Source organism: Candoia aspera, chromosome 1 (genome assembly GCF_035149785.1).
Source record: "Candoia aspera isolate rCanAsp1 chromosome 1, rCanAsp1.hap2, whole genome shotgun sequence".
In the NCBI taxonomy this organism is placed as follows: domain Eukaryota; kingdom Metazoa; phylum Chordata; class Lepidosauria; order Squamata; family Boidae; genus Candoia; species Candoia aspera.
In genome coordinates, this window is record NC_086153.1 from 238,702,289 (window position 1) to 238,716,681 (window position 14,393).

Genomic DNA, 14,393 nt, shown 5'->3' on the forward strand with positions numbered 1-14,393 from the left:
GTATTTGTGACAAACAACCAGCCACACAGAGACATACCCAACTACCTTGCATATAATTGGGTCTTCAGGGAAAGAGATAAACCAGACTGCATTAACAGGTTCCCAGAGTTGCTAAATTTGGATTTCTGCATTGAAGTGACCCATATTCCAAATGCTTTGCTTGATTTCAAGAAGCTAAAGGAAATTTGATCCTCTACTCCAACTTGAAATTTCAATGGATATTACCTTAAATGGACACTTGAAATATAGGTTGACATGATGTTTAATGCTGTGTAAAAATTGAAAACCCTGCCTTTAAGCTACATACTGAACTTGGGGGTTAAGCAAACTCTTTTCAAGTAATCTCAGAACTGAATTTGACTCCATTTTGTGAAAGCCCAGCAGACTTCTGTGGATTTTAAAATCACTTTTGCATCATTCTACAGTTCAACATTTTTGTAGTGATGAAAAATGATCATATATAAAAGGCAGATTAAAATATTTTCAGTTGATCCTTTCTCTATTATGCCAAAGAGAAAGAAAACACCATTATATATTTGACTTTCATTAATAAGACTAGCAAGAAAGCTTTAATATAATTAAGTTACTAAAGAAAGCATGTGTTCTCTTTTATAAGACAATTATGTTTTCAAACCTCAGATCCTGAGAAATGCATTGTTGGATAGGTTGCATATTATATTACTTTTACAGGACTGCATTTGTCCTTTATATAGTATCCAAACAGTATATTTGGGGGGAGGGGGGAATCAAACCTACATTTTGGGGACTTCTTGAGTGAAATTTCAACTAGGACATATCTTCGGAACGCACTACTGAATGTGGGCAGTTGCTATTGGTCAATAGTGACTGATTTAACTCAATATAATAAGGCCTCCTATGTTCCTATTAATATTAGGGTGACTTAGTTCAAATTGTTACCTTTGATTTTCCAACCTGAAGAATAAATACATTTTTAATTTAGGTAATTAGTATGAACATCACAAATAGAAGTAAAAAACACAAGCAAAAAGATCATATAGCACTGGAGAATCAGGTTTTAATTCTACTTAGATATTTATTTTACATGACAATACACAAAAGTAATTTTCAAAATTCTCCAGGAGAAAAAATTCACCTTTTAGATTTTATCTTTAAGCAGCACTTTAAAAAAACCACAGTACAAGTAGTTTAGGATTCATGTTCAGTAACAGGATATACTAAAAATGTAATCTGAAACTTCATTTGGGAATATCTCAAAACAAAATTGTGTACACACACAGGCCAAAGTTGTGAACTGAATCATGAAATGTTATTTAACTGAACAAATGAGTGTTTAAGATAAGGAATGACAAGATCTTTTAATATCAGCAAATAAATAGTGCACATAAGATGACAAAGTTGTCAACTGACATGCTATTAACAGAAATTACACTATTAAAAACAGTACATTACAGAAGAGTTGATTGGTCCTTCCTGTTTTCTGTTGAAAGTGACCAAGGCTTTAAACCCCAAAATGTCAGTCTAAGAAATTTTGAAATAGAAGGCCTACTTGACCTTGAGATCTGAAAGAAAGTCAACTCTAATGGATGAAGAAAGAGGATGTCACAAGTACATTCTTAACTTAGATTAAGAATGAGGGAGTTTGTCCAAAACCATTTTACCATGTTAATCCCCATCCCTCCAGTGTTGCATTGGACACTAAATCACAAACACACACTAAACTGCACCACTGAAGGAACAGTTGTGAGGCCTGAAAAATACAGCCAAGGAAACAGAAAAGCCAAAGCAGGGGGGGAAGCATCTATGGTTTAAGCAAAAAAGAGGAGAACCTATGCTACTGCTGCTCTCCAGAATAATATATGGTCCAAACAAACTCACTGATGCAACAAGGAGAACCGGTGATAAATCTGCAGGTTCTAAAAAGAGATGACCCCCCCTCGCCACTCCACAAAAGCAAATGGTGTAAGAACAATTTTAAACATTCCCATCTGGAACATCCAGCAGTGCACATTCTTACACAAAAATACAGCCCCATACAAAAAAGCTGAACTCTGCATGCCAAAAAAGACCTCACACTAAGAACTCACGTTAGAGTGTTCACTGCATACACGCTTAACACAAAATGGATGCCTGGGGTCCTACAGTTTCCACAAAGGCAGGCTTAACATGAGCATTTTCACTATCATTTAACAAGGGGCAACTGCCCCCTTACACACTTGCTCTCATATTTGCTCAATTTATTGGAATAACCTGGCTTCAAATGAGAGCAAGAAACATTGGTTTGGTTCACCTGTCTGGTGCATAGGTGATGGCCTTTGTGCATACCTCAAGGTGTTTTCTGGAACACAGAAAGCGGACTCTACGTTCCACAAACCACTGTAACAGCGCCAGGTGACAGAACAGAGACCAATTTATGCTGAAAATATTGGTCAGATAAATTCATTTGCCAAGACTCTGTACTATGTATTTTGAAGCTCTCTACACAGCTTTACATACAATATTCTTTTATAAGTATGAGCCAGAATTCTCATTCCAGTTCAGATCAACAAAAAGAGGTTCAAAAACAGAACATACAATGGCTAGCTGCTCTCTCAGAACTTTTTTAAAAAGTTTCTCCAGATATACCTTTAAAAAAGGGCTATGGTGCTAGAGAGACTTAAACCCACTGTTGGATACCGACATAAAATCTATTTCCTAGGACTGAATAGTAGTGGTAGTGAATGCACACAGCACTGACTATAGTTTGTGCTTGTGATACCACAAACCCACTTTCCCAATTGTTGCTTTTTATGCTTTCCAACTCAACAGACTGTTAGAAATTATATAAAGGATCTTGGGACCTTGTCAGCAGGATAACTCTCCAAAAACAGAACCAATGGGACCAAATTTGGCGGAGGCAAATCAGCCAACGAAAGGAAGACGGAGTTTGAAAATGGGCCTGATCCAAGCAGGGGCTGCAGAGAAAACCACGGTAGAATAACTCCCCCTATGCATCCCTATGGGAGAGGCTGTCAGGCAGCCCGAATGCTGCCAACTCCTCCATTCTAAGCCCCTCCATCCTCATCATGTGACGAAGGGTAGGACTATTATTAAGGGTTGGAAGGAATTCCAGCAGTCATGTTCCCAATGCTCTCCCTAACTTGTTTTACAATGGATGTTCTTTTCAAAATAATCAAGCAACAACTAATCATGCTATGGGTGAAGTTGATTTTTTTAAGGCACTTAGGCTACCCTGAAGATTAGAAAGAGCAGCAAGAAAGATGTGAGCTATTTATCCTTTCAATAATGATCAGCCATCACATTTTTTGTGAGAGTGAAGCTGAGCAAATCTGCGGGTACAAATCTGTTTGCCAACATGCCCTTGCAAAATACAATTCACAACAACCTGGAAAAAATTCTATGGAAGTGTCTCAAACAAGCCTGCAGAAGTGTGCTGTTGCCTATTAATTACTGACATTTGATTTCATGCCTAGACAAAGAAACAACTCTGACATTGTGAAGACAGAAAAAAAAACCCTACAGAAATGAGTTGATCAGAAATAAACAGTCCTTGGAGACATTTACGTGGGCTTGTTATCTCTCAGTGAAGCTGTAACTTGGTTACATCCCTGCATTCAAAAACACAGCTATCCTCCAGAGTAGGCCTGGTATGCAAAACTTGAATATGTTCTCTCTCTCTCTCTCTCTCTCTCTCTCTCTCTCACACACACACACACACACACGGTTAGCAATTCAGCATTTATATAACAGAGTTGGGGGAGGACCAAAGCTTGTCACGTTGAATCGAATTCATTGTTATGAGATTGGAAAAGGTTTTATTTGCTTTAGTAGTTCCTGTGCTACATGTTGTCTGGGTAACTTAGTAGCTCTTTATATTGATAAAACATTTTCTGTCCCCTACTTTGTGGAAATTTCTAGCAAAGAAGATTCTACAGTCCAGCTAGTTTGGGAATAACAGGACAGGAATTTCTGTTATTGAGAGAAGCTTGCACCAGGTACAAGTTTGCTAATTAAACATATTCTCTACATTTTTGTCATATTCCTGGATACCAAGTGTATTGTTTTGCTGTATGGTAGATTTGGAAGTAAATATTGTCCACAAAGCCCCAGATGACAGATCTCTTTTCTGCCCAGGTAAGGATCACCTCAGTTCAATAACTGTATGTGTTCCAACTGGTCTATCTGTCTTTTTCCTCATCCTCCCACCCCAAACAATGATCATACTGCCAATACGTATATGTACAGTTGGAAGTCAACCTCCCATGCATCAATTAAATGATATAACTGCCTGAATATTTTTCATTAGTGTGAAAACTGAGTCTGGAAAAACATTGAGAGTCTGAATACAGAAGGGATTGAGACAAAGATGCATATTGTCTCCATATTTGTTTAACTTATTTAGCAAATAATAAAAGGATTAGAAGAGATGACAGCTGGAATAAAAATTAGAGATCAAAACTCTTCTAACAATTTAAAATAGGCAGACAACACCATGTTGTGCTGAAAGTGAAGAAGATATAGAAGAGCTATGAAATTATGAAATCAAAAATGGAAAGTAAACAATCAGGGTTACTGTTAAATATTAAGATAAAGGTAATGTCAGTCTGCATATTTTGAGAACTTATAGTTGATGGGAAGAATGATAGTGGGAGATACTTTTGTCTCATTATGTTCAAGAATATATAAAGATGGACTGTGTGTTGGAGAAGTAGAAATTGATTGTAGGGAGAACACAATCACAAATTTAAACAAGTTCATGAAGGATAAGGACATTTTAATGCCATTAAAATTCAGAATAGCAGTGTTTTTTCCAGTGATAATGTATGTCAAAGCTGGGCACCGAAAGTAAAAGCAAGAAAATAGACACCTTCAAATTATGGATTTGGAGACTATTACTGAGAGAACCTTGGACAATCAATCCTTTCTAAAGAAAATAAAGACTGTTCCCTTGAGACAGTGATCAACAAGCAGAAACTTGGTAAGCTGGGCATGTGATTCGAGTGAATGGTGACCTGGAAGAAAAACTATTCTTGGCAAGGCTAAAGGAAGCAGAAGAAGGGGGAGACAACATGCATAAACAGGATTAAGGAGATCAGTGGAATATTTGTGGAAGAGCTATGGATTATCACTGGGACAGATGGTAGGCATTTGTCCTTATAGTCATATTTGGCCTAAAATTATGACATCTAACGTTTCTTAGAGCAAAGCTAGATGACATGTCTTCTGAAATGGACTTAGACCTCAGTCTTTGCCCCATACCTTTTTAAAGGTTTTAATGGATATATTTTTTTAAAAAATGATTATCATGCAAGATCCTAAAGGAAAAAAAACCCCATTACTCATTGGCACAAGCAAATATCCTTTACAATGCCCATGATGGCTATGGATAATTGCTGTAGTCTATTACATGCAGAGACTACCTGCTTGTATGTTTTTCCTCCAGTTTTAAAAACCATATTGTATCTCATCATTTCCATATGTTTCAAACAAGTGTCTTATATGGAGTAGGCTGGAAACTTATCCATGGCACGAGCAACTTCCAAACAGGTGCATCAAAAGATAGAGCATCACAAAAAAAAACATGCACTATTATTTTTTTTTAAAAAATCCAAGGCCAGAGAAGAAGCAAGTAAATTACATATAGGCAATTGGAAGATTATTTGAACAATAGCAGTTGAATTCAAGGAAGGACATCATGCTGCTATAAAGAACGTGGCAAGAAGCAGAATGCAAGTAATGCTTGCATTCCACTTAGACACCAATGCTGGGGGGCGGGAGGCAGGAGGCTGGACAAAATACAATGAATCAGGCTGTACCTTTTAGCTGTCTGTATGGACTGTGACAGGAAAGAGATGAAACTGAAAATCCATATTTAAACATTAAAAGTTAGCCGATTTTCATGGTCTCCTTTTCTTCTAACAAAAACAACAGTTTCCTTCCTTTAATAATGAAATACATTTCCCATATTTCACATGTCACCTAAATTTTCAGATCGACTTCAAGTATACCTTAATTTCATATTCAAAGCACATTCCACTGGTTCAAGCAGTTGGATTCCTTAGACTTTCTTCTAAGGTTACAGTGACATGATACAAAGCTATAAAATATTAATTCCCACTCTCATATGGCAGCTTTCATCAGAAAAATGGGAATTCTTAATTTTACTTTCCCAAAACCGATCCCATAAATGTCTCTAGAAAACTGCAACCTTACAGTATTATACAGATATTTTAAAAATATCACTATGTAATTGCTTCCTTTTCATGTCATAAGAATATATTGTAAGCTAGCTCACAGTAACATAACAGGATTATTTATTTATTTTTCAAATTGTATCACTGCCCATCTCCCCCGAAAAGGGGGACGCTAATAAACTTAATAGTTTAATTAGCTATTTTTTGTTTTTATACAACAATCAGAGCTGTAATATACACATCAAGTATTGAAATCTGTTTCATAGCAGCAAATGGCTTACTGAGTGCATAGTGCACTGTCTTAGAAAGTTTTGAAGAAGCGACAAGGAATCTTATAGTACCTTAAACATTAGCATCCACTTTGTAAGTCAAATACAAGTAGCAACTGGAATTTTTTCCTCCTCAATAGGTTGAGCTTGATAGCAAATATTGACCACTGAAATCTCAAGGATTTCAATGAATTATGTGGGGAAAACAGCATTCAAATTAACCCTTCCCATCAGCAGCCATATCATCAAAATATTAAGTTGCTCCCTGAAGTATATCAACTGGAAGCTTTTCCAGGCACTATTTCATACAAAGGCACTGGCGCATAAACAACTGTAATACAATCATGATAAAAATCTGCAAAGTTCAATGATATCATATCCACAATCTCACGTGACAATGCCAGTATCTTGCATGAGATGCTGTGTTCAACTGCCTGAAATCTTGCAAGGTTTCAATAGCAAACTCTTCCAAAATTTAATGATTTTGTTTGTAAAATTAAGCATTATTCAATGTTAAGGTTCTATAGATACTATTGCAAGTCCTGTCCTAATGGAAAAATAATGGTACAAGACACAGCAGAGATCCAAACCTGGGCACTCACTCCCTAGCAAGGGCTTACATGTGGCTCAAGTGCCTCTGCTAAATTTCAGTGGCACAGCAGCAAGTAGTATCAAACACAAATTTAATGGCTAACTCTGTTTTATGTACTATTTTTCTGTGCCACCTTTCATCTCTGTGCAGTTTGCATCAGATTAAACAAGGTAATTTTAAATTCCTGCCTCTTTTAGCCCTGCTAGTTTAGTTCAAATTGACAGTAAGCTTGCTTTACATTACCTCCTTCCTTGATTTGGATGTTATCAATACCACTGTCTTTTCATCATCCTCTTCCTTCGCTGGTGTGGATCCCATAGATTTTGTTATCCTCTGAGTATACCTATGTGTGATACTCCTTCTTCCCATTCACTTTTTTCTGGGTATCAGCCTGAATGCCAGGTACCTTCCAATGCACACAGACTCCCAGATTCAAAGGGACCATAATTAAGAAATAACTGATAAAATTCATTTAATGGAGGAATAGAGGGAGAAATGGCACATAGCACAGAATTCAATCAGGGGAAGTCTGCATCTCCTAATTAACATTACATCTGATTGTACAGCAGAAACTTTGATGGGGGAAATTATCAAGTCTACCCAGAATCTAATTTATAAATTCATTATAGCAACAGAGGATCTGAAGGTGAGGGGAATCAATGAACTGTACTGATTCTACAGTAAAAGACTGATTTTACAGCAGAACACTTAGAAAGTCTTTCAAGTCAACCCAGAAGCAAATGTATTCCATTATTTATTAATTTAGAACAGAGAAACTGAGATGGAATTCTTTGTCCACTGATTCTCATGGGCTTTCTCATTATTATTTTTTTCCTTCCATTACAGACCCCCAATTTTTATTCTGTCCCATGGCATGCCCTTTGAAGGTCAGAGCTGTCCTCTGTCCAAACAAAGAGTAGACATCAGAATCTCTGAAGAGGTCTGCGACATCTATAGGCTCTTTAGCTACAAAGCAGGAATCCACCCTTCATCTGCTCACCAGTTTCTCCAATGTTCAGAAGTTATATCCTGCGCTGTGGATGCAGGCTGCTCTGGACCAGTACTCTCTGCTTGACTGCAGAATCATCAGCCCTTGCAAAGGAGGACATAAGAGTACTAGAGCTGCTTCCCATCTAACATGGCAGGAAGACAAAGCTGCACGTGAAAAAGGTTCTACTTACATCAACTAGCTTTAAAGATTATACTGTGGAAACAAGAAGTCTAAAATCTGACTTTCACTGACAAGAATTTTGACAGAATGTTACATATAGGAGCTACTATTTCTGTGGGAGGAATAAAAGCTAGACTTAATTATTTCCTAAAATTAAAAAATCATGCTAAAGCAAGGCCTGAGTTTTAAGAAAAGGCAATCAGCACAACATATCTTATAATAAACATATATTTGAAGCATGAGAGACTTTATCTAGGAATGTCCCTTTAAATTCAGAAGTAATTCTAGTTAGAGATGTACAGGATTGTATTATAAATATCTTGGACCTTGATTGTGGTAATTTCTGTCAAAAGAAGCTAGATTTGGTTAAGGGTTAGAGGTATACTCTACCAATGAGTCTACTGAAAATAACTTTTCAGATAGGGCTCATAGATTCTATGAAAAATAGCTCTTTAGATAACCAAACATCCATAACCAAGAATTATTTTAAAGTATAACTGTCCATGTGAGAGACACATTTTCTTCTGTCAGTGTCACTCAGTAAAAGACCATCGATTCATAAAAACCATCAGAATCATGCCCAAGTAGATGAATCTGCTAATGCTTTACTTTTTCCAAGTTCTACGGATAAGTTATATTGTAATCATTAATTACAATCATGTAATTTTCAGAGCCTAGTTGCTTTTAGAATTTCAGAGGACAAAGTGCATGTGAGAGGCAGACCTGTCACAAATGGGTTTTTGATTGTATTTATTAGATTGCTTTGTTCATTAGATGGTTTTATTTGTATTTAATATTGTTTTAATGATATATTAAGATAAAAAAATAATAGTTGGTAAATGGAAAGAGTAGAAATGAACTCTGGTATCTTGTTAGCTTCAGCATTAGACTTGCCTTGCAAAAGGTTTCAGCAGAAACTCACAGGGTAAAGATTGTATGTTCAGGTTAGCTTATATAATCATTTACAGGAAACTCTATCTCTCTGGCTCTATTTTAAAATATTTTGAAGCACTAACCAAAATGAATTCTCTTAAAATTAGTATCTGAGTGGTAACAGTCACAAAATGAGGTTTTATCTCAAAAGAAGGACACAAAAGTCACCCTGTGACGCCATTTCCCTGTTAATGTCACCCCATATATTCCCACATACAGCTGGGCTTAAGTTGAGATTTGTTCAGCTGTTAATAATGGCTGTTAATGTCAGATGCCATTCAGAGCTCCTAAGGGAGAGGAGGGTAACAAAGGGGACAAACATTTTTCCTGGAGGGGTTACTGGAGCCTTCAGACCTCTTATGGACCCCCTCCATCCGCTTTTTAAATTCTCATGTTTAATCTAGAATACCCATTTTAATTAAACAGCATTATATTTTTAGAACTGGAGAAAGGACCAGCACGCAGCCTACATTTGTTATTGTTGTGTTCAGTCATGGTACTATTATTTGGTCAACCTGAGCCCTTTCTGGACTCTTGAGCACAAGACCTGAGATAATACACAAACTGGAATATTTAATCCATATTTACTAAATGAAATCAGTCCTCAAAAGTTCTTGCTTCTCAGCATGGAATGGCAATATCCACCTAGAGTTTGAGGTGTGGAGATAATTAGAAAGGGACTAATTCTACTCTTTCCATCTCCCAACCATTATTATTTTTTTAATCTATGTTACCTGCTTAACACACTTGTACCCTAAGAGTACAAACAAAAATGTGGACAAAGAGATATGTCATTAAAAAATGACAACCAACCAGTGCATGATTAGACCTAGGACTGAGCTTTATATTGATGCTTACACTGGTGGGGAACAATGTAAAATGTGATATCATGTATTAGATGAGTTCACGCAGAGCAGGGCGGATATTTGCATTTTATGGTGTACGTGTTGTCTTCCATACTATGTCCAAAGTGAAAGCAAAGGAGTTCAAAATCACATCCACATTATTCTATTAAAAAACCAACAACCATTAACTTCCATTCCACCTGAGTTTGATAAACATCAATTCTCCCTTTCCCTTTCTAATTATCTCCACCCCCCAAACTCCAGGTGGATATTGCTACAGACAGAGCCTACACGGTTCTCTTCTAAGGCAGTCCCAAACCCTACTGTGCCAAGTGGCCATTTCTAGATGCTCACCTCCAGCACATTTTCTTCCAAACATGCAATTAAGAAAGCTTTTACTTGCAAACAAGTTCCTGTGCTTTCATGCAAAGATTCAAATATACATTGATAAAGAGAAGCAATGGGAAGCTCATTGTATAAAAATAAGAAGCAGGTTGGCTATGGATTCTATCTTACTTTTGTTGCAAACTTTAGCCTGTGTTGGTCATCACAGACTAGGTAGCACATAGAATCACATATTTAAAAAGAATCCAAGCAATTCATTGTCAGTTCAGTCTTTTTGGTCTATCAAGATTATCCTAAAAACAACCGTGTTACATGGAATGTGGAAAAGTCACTGTAGGCCCTTTAGAGACCTCAAGGAGCCTGTCAAAGCCCTTGGACCTTAACTAGAAAAACTCTAATCTTTTAAAAAAAGACTGAAAACTTCCATAACTTAAAATATGCTTGAAGTCACATCGTGAGGTTGTTGTTGTTTTTTTAAAGTAAGCACTTTGGAGTAATCCTTTGGGAATCAGGAAACCTAGGAAACTCCAGGAGAGAGGCTGTCTATACTGCAGTGATTCACAATTTCCGTAGAAGGAAAGAACCCAGCTAACTATGGCCCCATGGAGTCACAAGGCCCTCTGACAAGCATTCAGACACTAATATTAAAAACATTAAACTCCAATTAGATTGTCTCTGCAGCATAAGCATGCCTTAAAATAGATATAAGAATATTAGCATTAAACATTAAATTGCTAGGTAATATGAAGGCCTGGGAAATAACACCTTATTTTACTACATCTGGGGCACGGGAACGTTTTCCTTATCCCCAAAAAGTAGTGCTTTTTCTCCCTTTTCCAGCAGTAGTGCTGACCCACAACTCAGCAGGAAATTTGCTTGATAAAGCATGCAGCTGCAATCTAGTGACAACTTTATTAATCTGGATATAGTTGAGGCACAGGTAATTTTCTTTATCCATGTTTTCACCCAGGCAAAGGCTCACCTGTAATTAAAATAGAACTTCAGACCATTAATCTTGTAGACACTATTGCAGATGACATTAAACATCTGGGTTTTTTTTTAATTGACAAATATATTTTTTAAAAGTTTTCATTTAACCAAGGGGTTGGTTAAAACAAGGTCTCATCTAATCTTTGCTTATTAAAGTGCATCAACTAATCCTAATGCTTGTGCTTCCTAAAACACCAAACATTTGCTTGATCTCTGTTTCATAAATATCAAAATATATTGTTGCAATGAGCTCAGATATGTGCCATTATATTTGGTGGTTTAACAGTGAATCCTTAAGGCATCCCTTCGTTGAATGACATCTGATTAGCTGGGTGAGACAAATACCGCAAAACAAGTTTTAAACCATGATTAAATGCTTACAAAAGGACTTAAAGTGAAGAAAAATCTGGGTGTAATGAAACAAATATTATTAAATATAGGTCCTATTCTAAACTAGTCTTAGCAGCTCCGCAGTTATTTTGACCATTTGCAACCCTACACTAACTTTCCAAAACAGACATGGCTTTAACATTGAATTTGAATGAGCAAGTAGAAAAATAAATGCCACATTAAAAAAAAAATTCTTATTGTTCAAAGGATCCAATAAGGAATGTGAACATGGTTAACGTTTAGATCTGGAATCCAGGAACATTTCTGAACAGAGAAGGCATATCTATATAAAATTCCTTTCTATGGAATGGGATAAAGATAATAACAGTTAAAACAATCTACAGAGACAAGAAAAAGAAATCCAAAATGCAAGCAAAAACCCTCTTACATGCCAAAAATCAGATCTTCTGTCCCCCAAGAATAAAAGTGTTGTAATTTTTAAAAAGAAATATTTTCCTTTTAAAAAATTGCCCTCTAGTGTTGGATATTCAAAGAGCGCTGAGAAGCAGCTGCCTGAACTAACCAAAGCCAAGAAAAAGAAACAAAAAAGAAACAGCCAATAATGGAATGGCTTTTTCCATCAAAACAGCAAATGCAGGGGAAAAACAAAGGAAAGCCAGCTTGAAATGAGAACATGTATGCATGGATGACTTTATGGAAACAATAGACAAATAGGCAAACTTCCCCTTTACAATTAAAACTGGCATCTGAAAAAGGCAATGTGTTGTTCAGGGGAAAAATTGGTAACCAGGTGGTATAAAATAGGTTAACTTCTTTGACTTTGGTGTGCCTAAACATCAAGGAATATGCAAGATTTTTCCCACCAAACTCTGCTTCTCTGTTCCATCTGCTCTTTTGTAGCGCTGACTGGCCACAAGAAAGTTCAGTTGCCTTTGCCATCATCTGTAATTCCAGACTAAAATAAGGGAGCCACATACATATTCTACAGACAGATAAAAAGACACAGATGAATGAAACCCAGGATGGGGTAAAAAGTAGCATAGACATCTCAGGCTGAAAGAGAGGAGTATTTATGTTATCAGACTGGAGTTTTATCCAGCATATTATTTTCTGAAAATGATCAAACCAAAAATAATATGGTTTCTCCCAACTCTCATGGCTCACAGCTAATTCATGACCCTGGACATCACCGTATTCCCACGGATGAGGCTTCAGAGGGCAAATGCACGGTTGTCCTGCGTACATTTGCCCATGCATGCCCGTTATGAAGGCTGGCCCTTTCATAAAACCAAAACATTGAGGTGCAGCTTTCCCTTTGCCCTCTCGCAATATTGAAAAGTTCATTAGGAGGGATGTTCAGGAGACCTATCTAAAAACAACTATTTTGATCTCAATAATTGCCTCGGTCAAAGTGACCTCCCTTTTATTGGGTACCAGCCCCTTCTTTTCCCCAGAGACCTAACCCCAAGAATAGGGGCAGGGAAACACGTCCCGTTCTTTTGCTCCTTCTCAATTTGTTGGCAGTTCCAGGGGGAGGGGCTCATCTTCCCCTAGCCAAGAGGAACAGCAGGCCAGTCAGACAGTCTGTGCTAAGCAGTGTCTTTAAAACTGATAATTAAAAAACAGATGTGACTATTTAGGGATCCTCCTGGGTCATGCTGATGTGAGGAAAAATAACTTTGTTTGGAGACAACATTCATTCCCACTATTACTGTTTGAAACTTTTTGTGCTGTTGCTCTGACATCACAATGACAAGAATACTATGATGAATTCCAAGTGGATGGGGAGAAGTGCGGGAGGTTAATCCCGGTGCCCTGGAAGCATGTCGAGGATGAATTCAGCAATGCCGATGAAATAGACAACTTGTGCAATACCAAACAGTGGGGCAATGACCAAGGCTCTGCAATAAGCCCCCTTAAAAAAGGCCAAGGGACCCTCATTACGCCAGATTTTCCTAGAAAAGGACACAAAGAAAAGAGATGACACCATAGCTGGCTTCACATATCATGTTAAACCATGACTGGTTTTAATAATGGTTTGTTGAATACATTGCATTAATCCATAAACCATAGCTTACAAACCACACTGTCTGGATTTGCCAAATATGCTAAACCAAAATCAAATCAACCACTTTACACACCAGGTTTACACACTCAAAACCTGGGTGAGCCCAGAAGAGGGAATTGCCCTCTTGGGCATGTGCCCACCTAGGTCTCAAATCTGGCACCAGTTGTGAAACGGGGTGGGGAGAGCAATTGCAATCCGGGAGGTCTTGATGGCTCCCAGAGGTTCTTCTCTGGAGATAACCAGATATGAGACCCTTCAAGATGGGTTTTAGGGAGCAGCTGGATTTGTTGCTGTTGTACTGGCCTCCCTGCTGTGCAGCAACATTTCTACCTGAATTCCATTGTTGGGTTAGCAGTTCAGCCCCTGAGGCTGAGAGTTCTTGGGGATGTTAACTTGCTGCTGGGTGACATGCAATTTGGGGCAGTTAAGGAGTTCATGATCACCATGGTAACCATGGACTTGACCCAAGTCATTGAGGGCCCAACACAGACTGGGGGTCGCACACTAAATCTGGTCTTATCTCGGGCCAGTTGTAATGTGGAGGATATCACCATCAGTCCTTTGTCACAGCTGGATCACTCTATGATTGCTTTTTGGCTTGCAGGAAGGTAGTTAGAGTGATCCACCCACAGGAGACTAATGGACTTAAATGGGTT

At 37.6% G+C, this 14,393-nt stretch overlaps 1 protein-coding gene across 1 annotated transcript in view; it reads right to left on the reverse strand.

Annotated features, from left to right (window-relative positions):
- Window positions 1–1,016: 1,016 nt before the first annotated feature.
- SLC25A22 (solute carrier family 25 member 22) overlaps window positions 1,017–14,393 on the reverse strand; it is a 79,130-nt gene continuing 65,753 nt past the window's right edge. Inside the window, exon 10 of the mRNA XM_063289297.1 lies at window positions 1,017–13,624. Within this exon, the coding sequence (XP_063145367.1) occupies window positions 13,471–13,624 (154 nt within the window). The 3' untranslated portion in view covers window positions 1,017–13,470. The remainder of the gene's footprint in view (window positions 13,625–14,393) is intronic.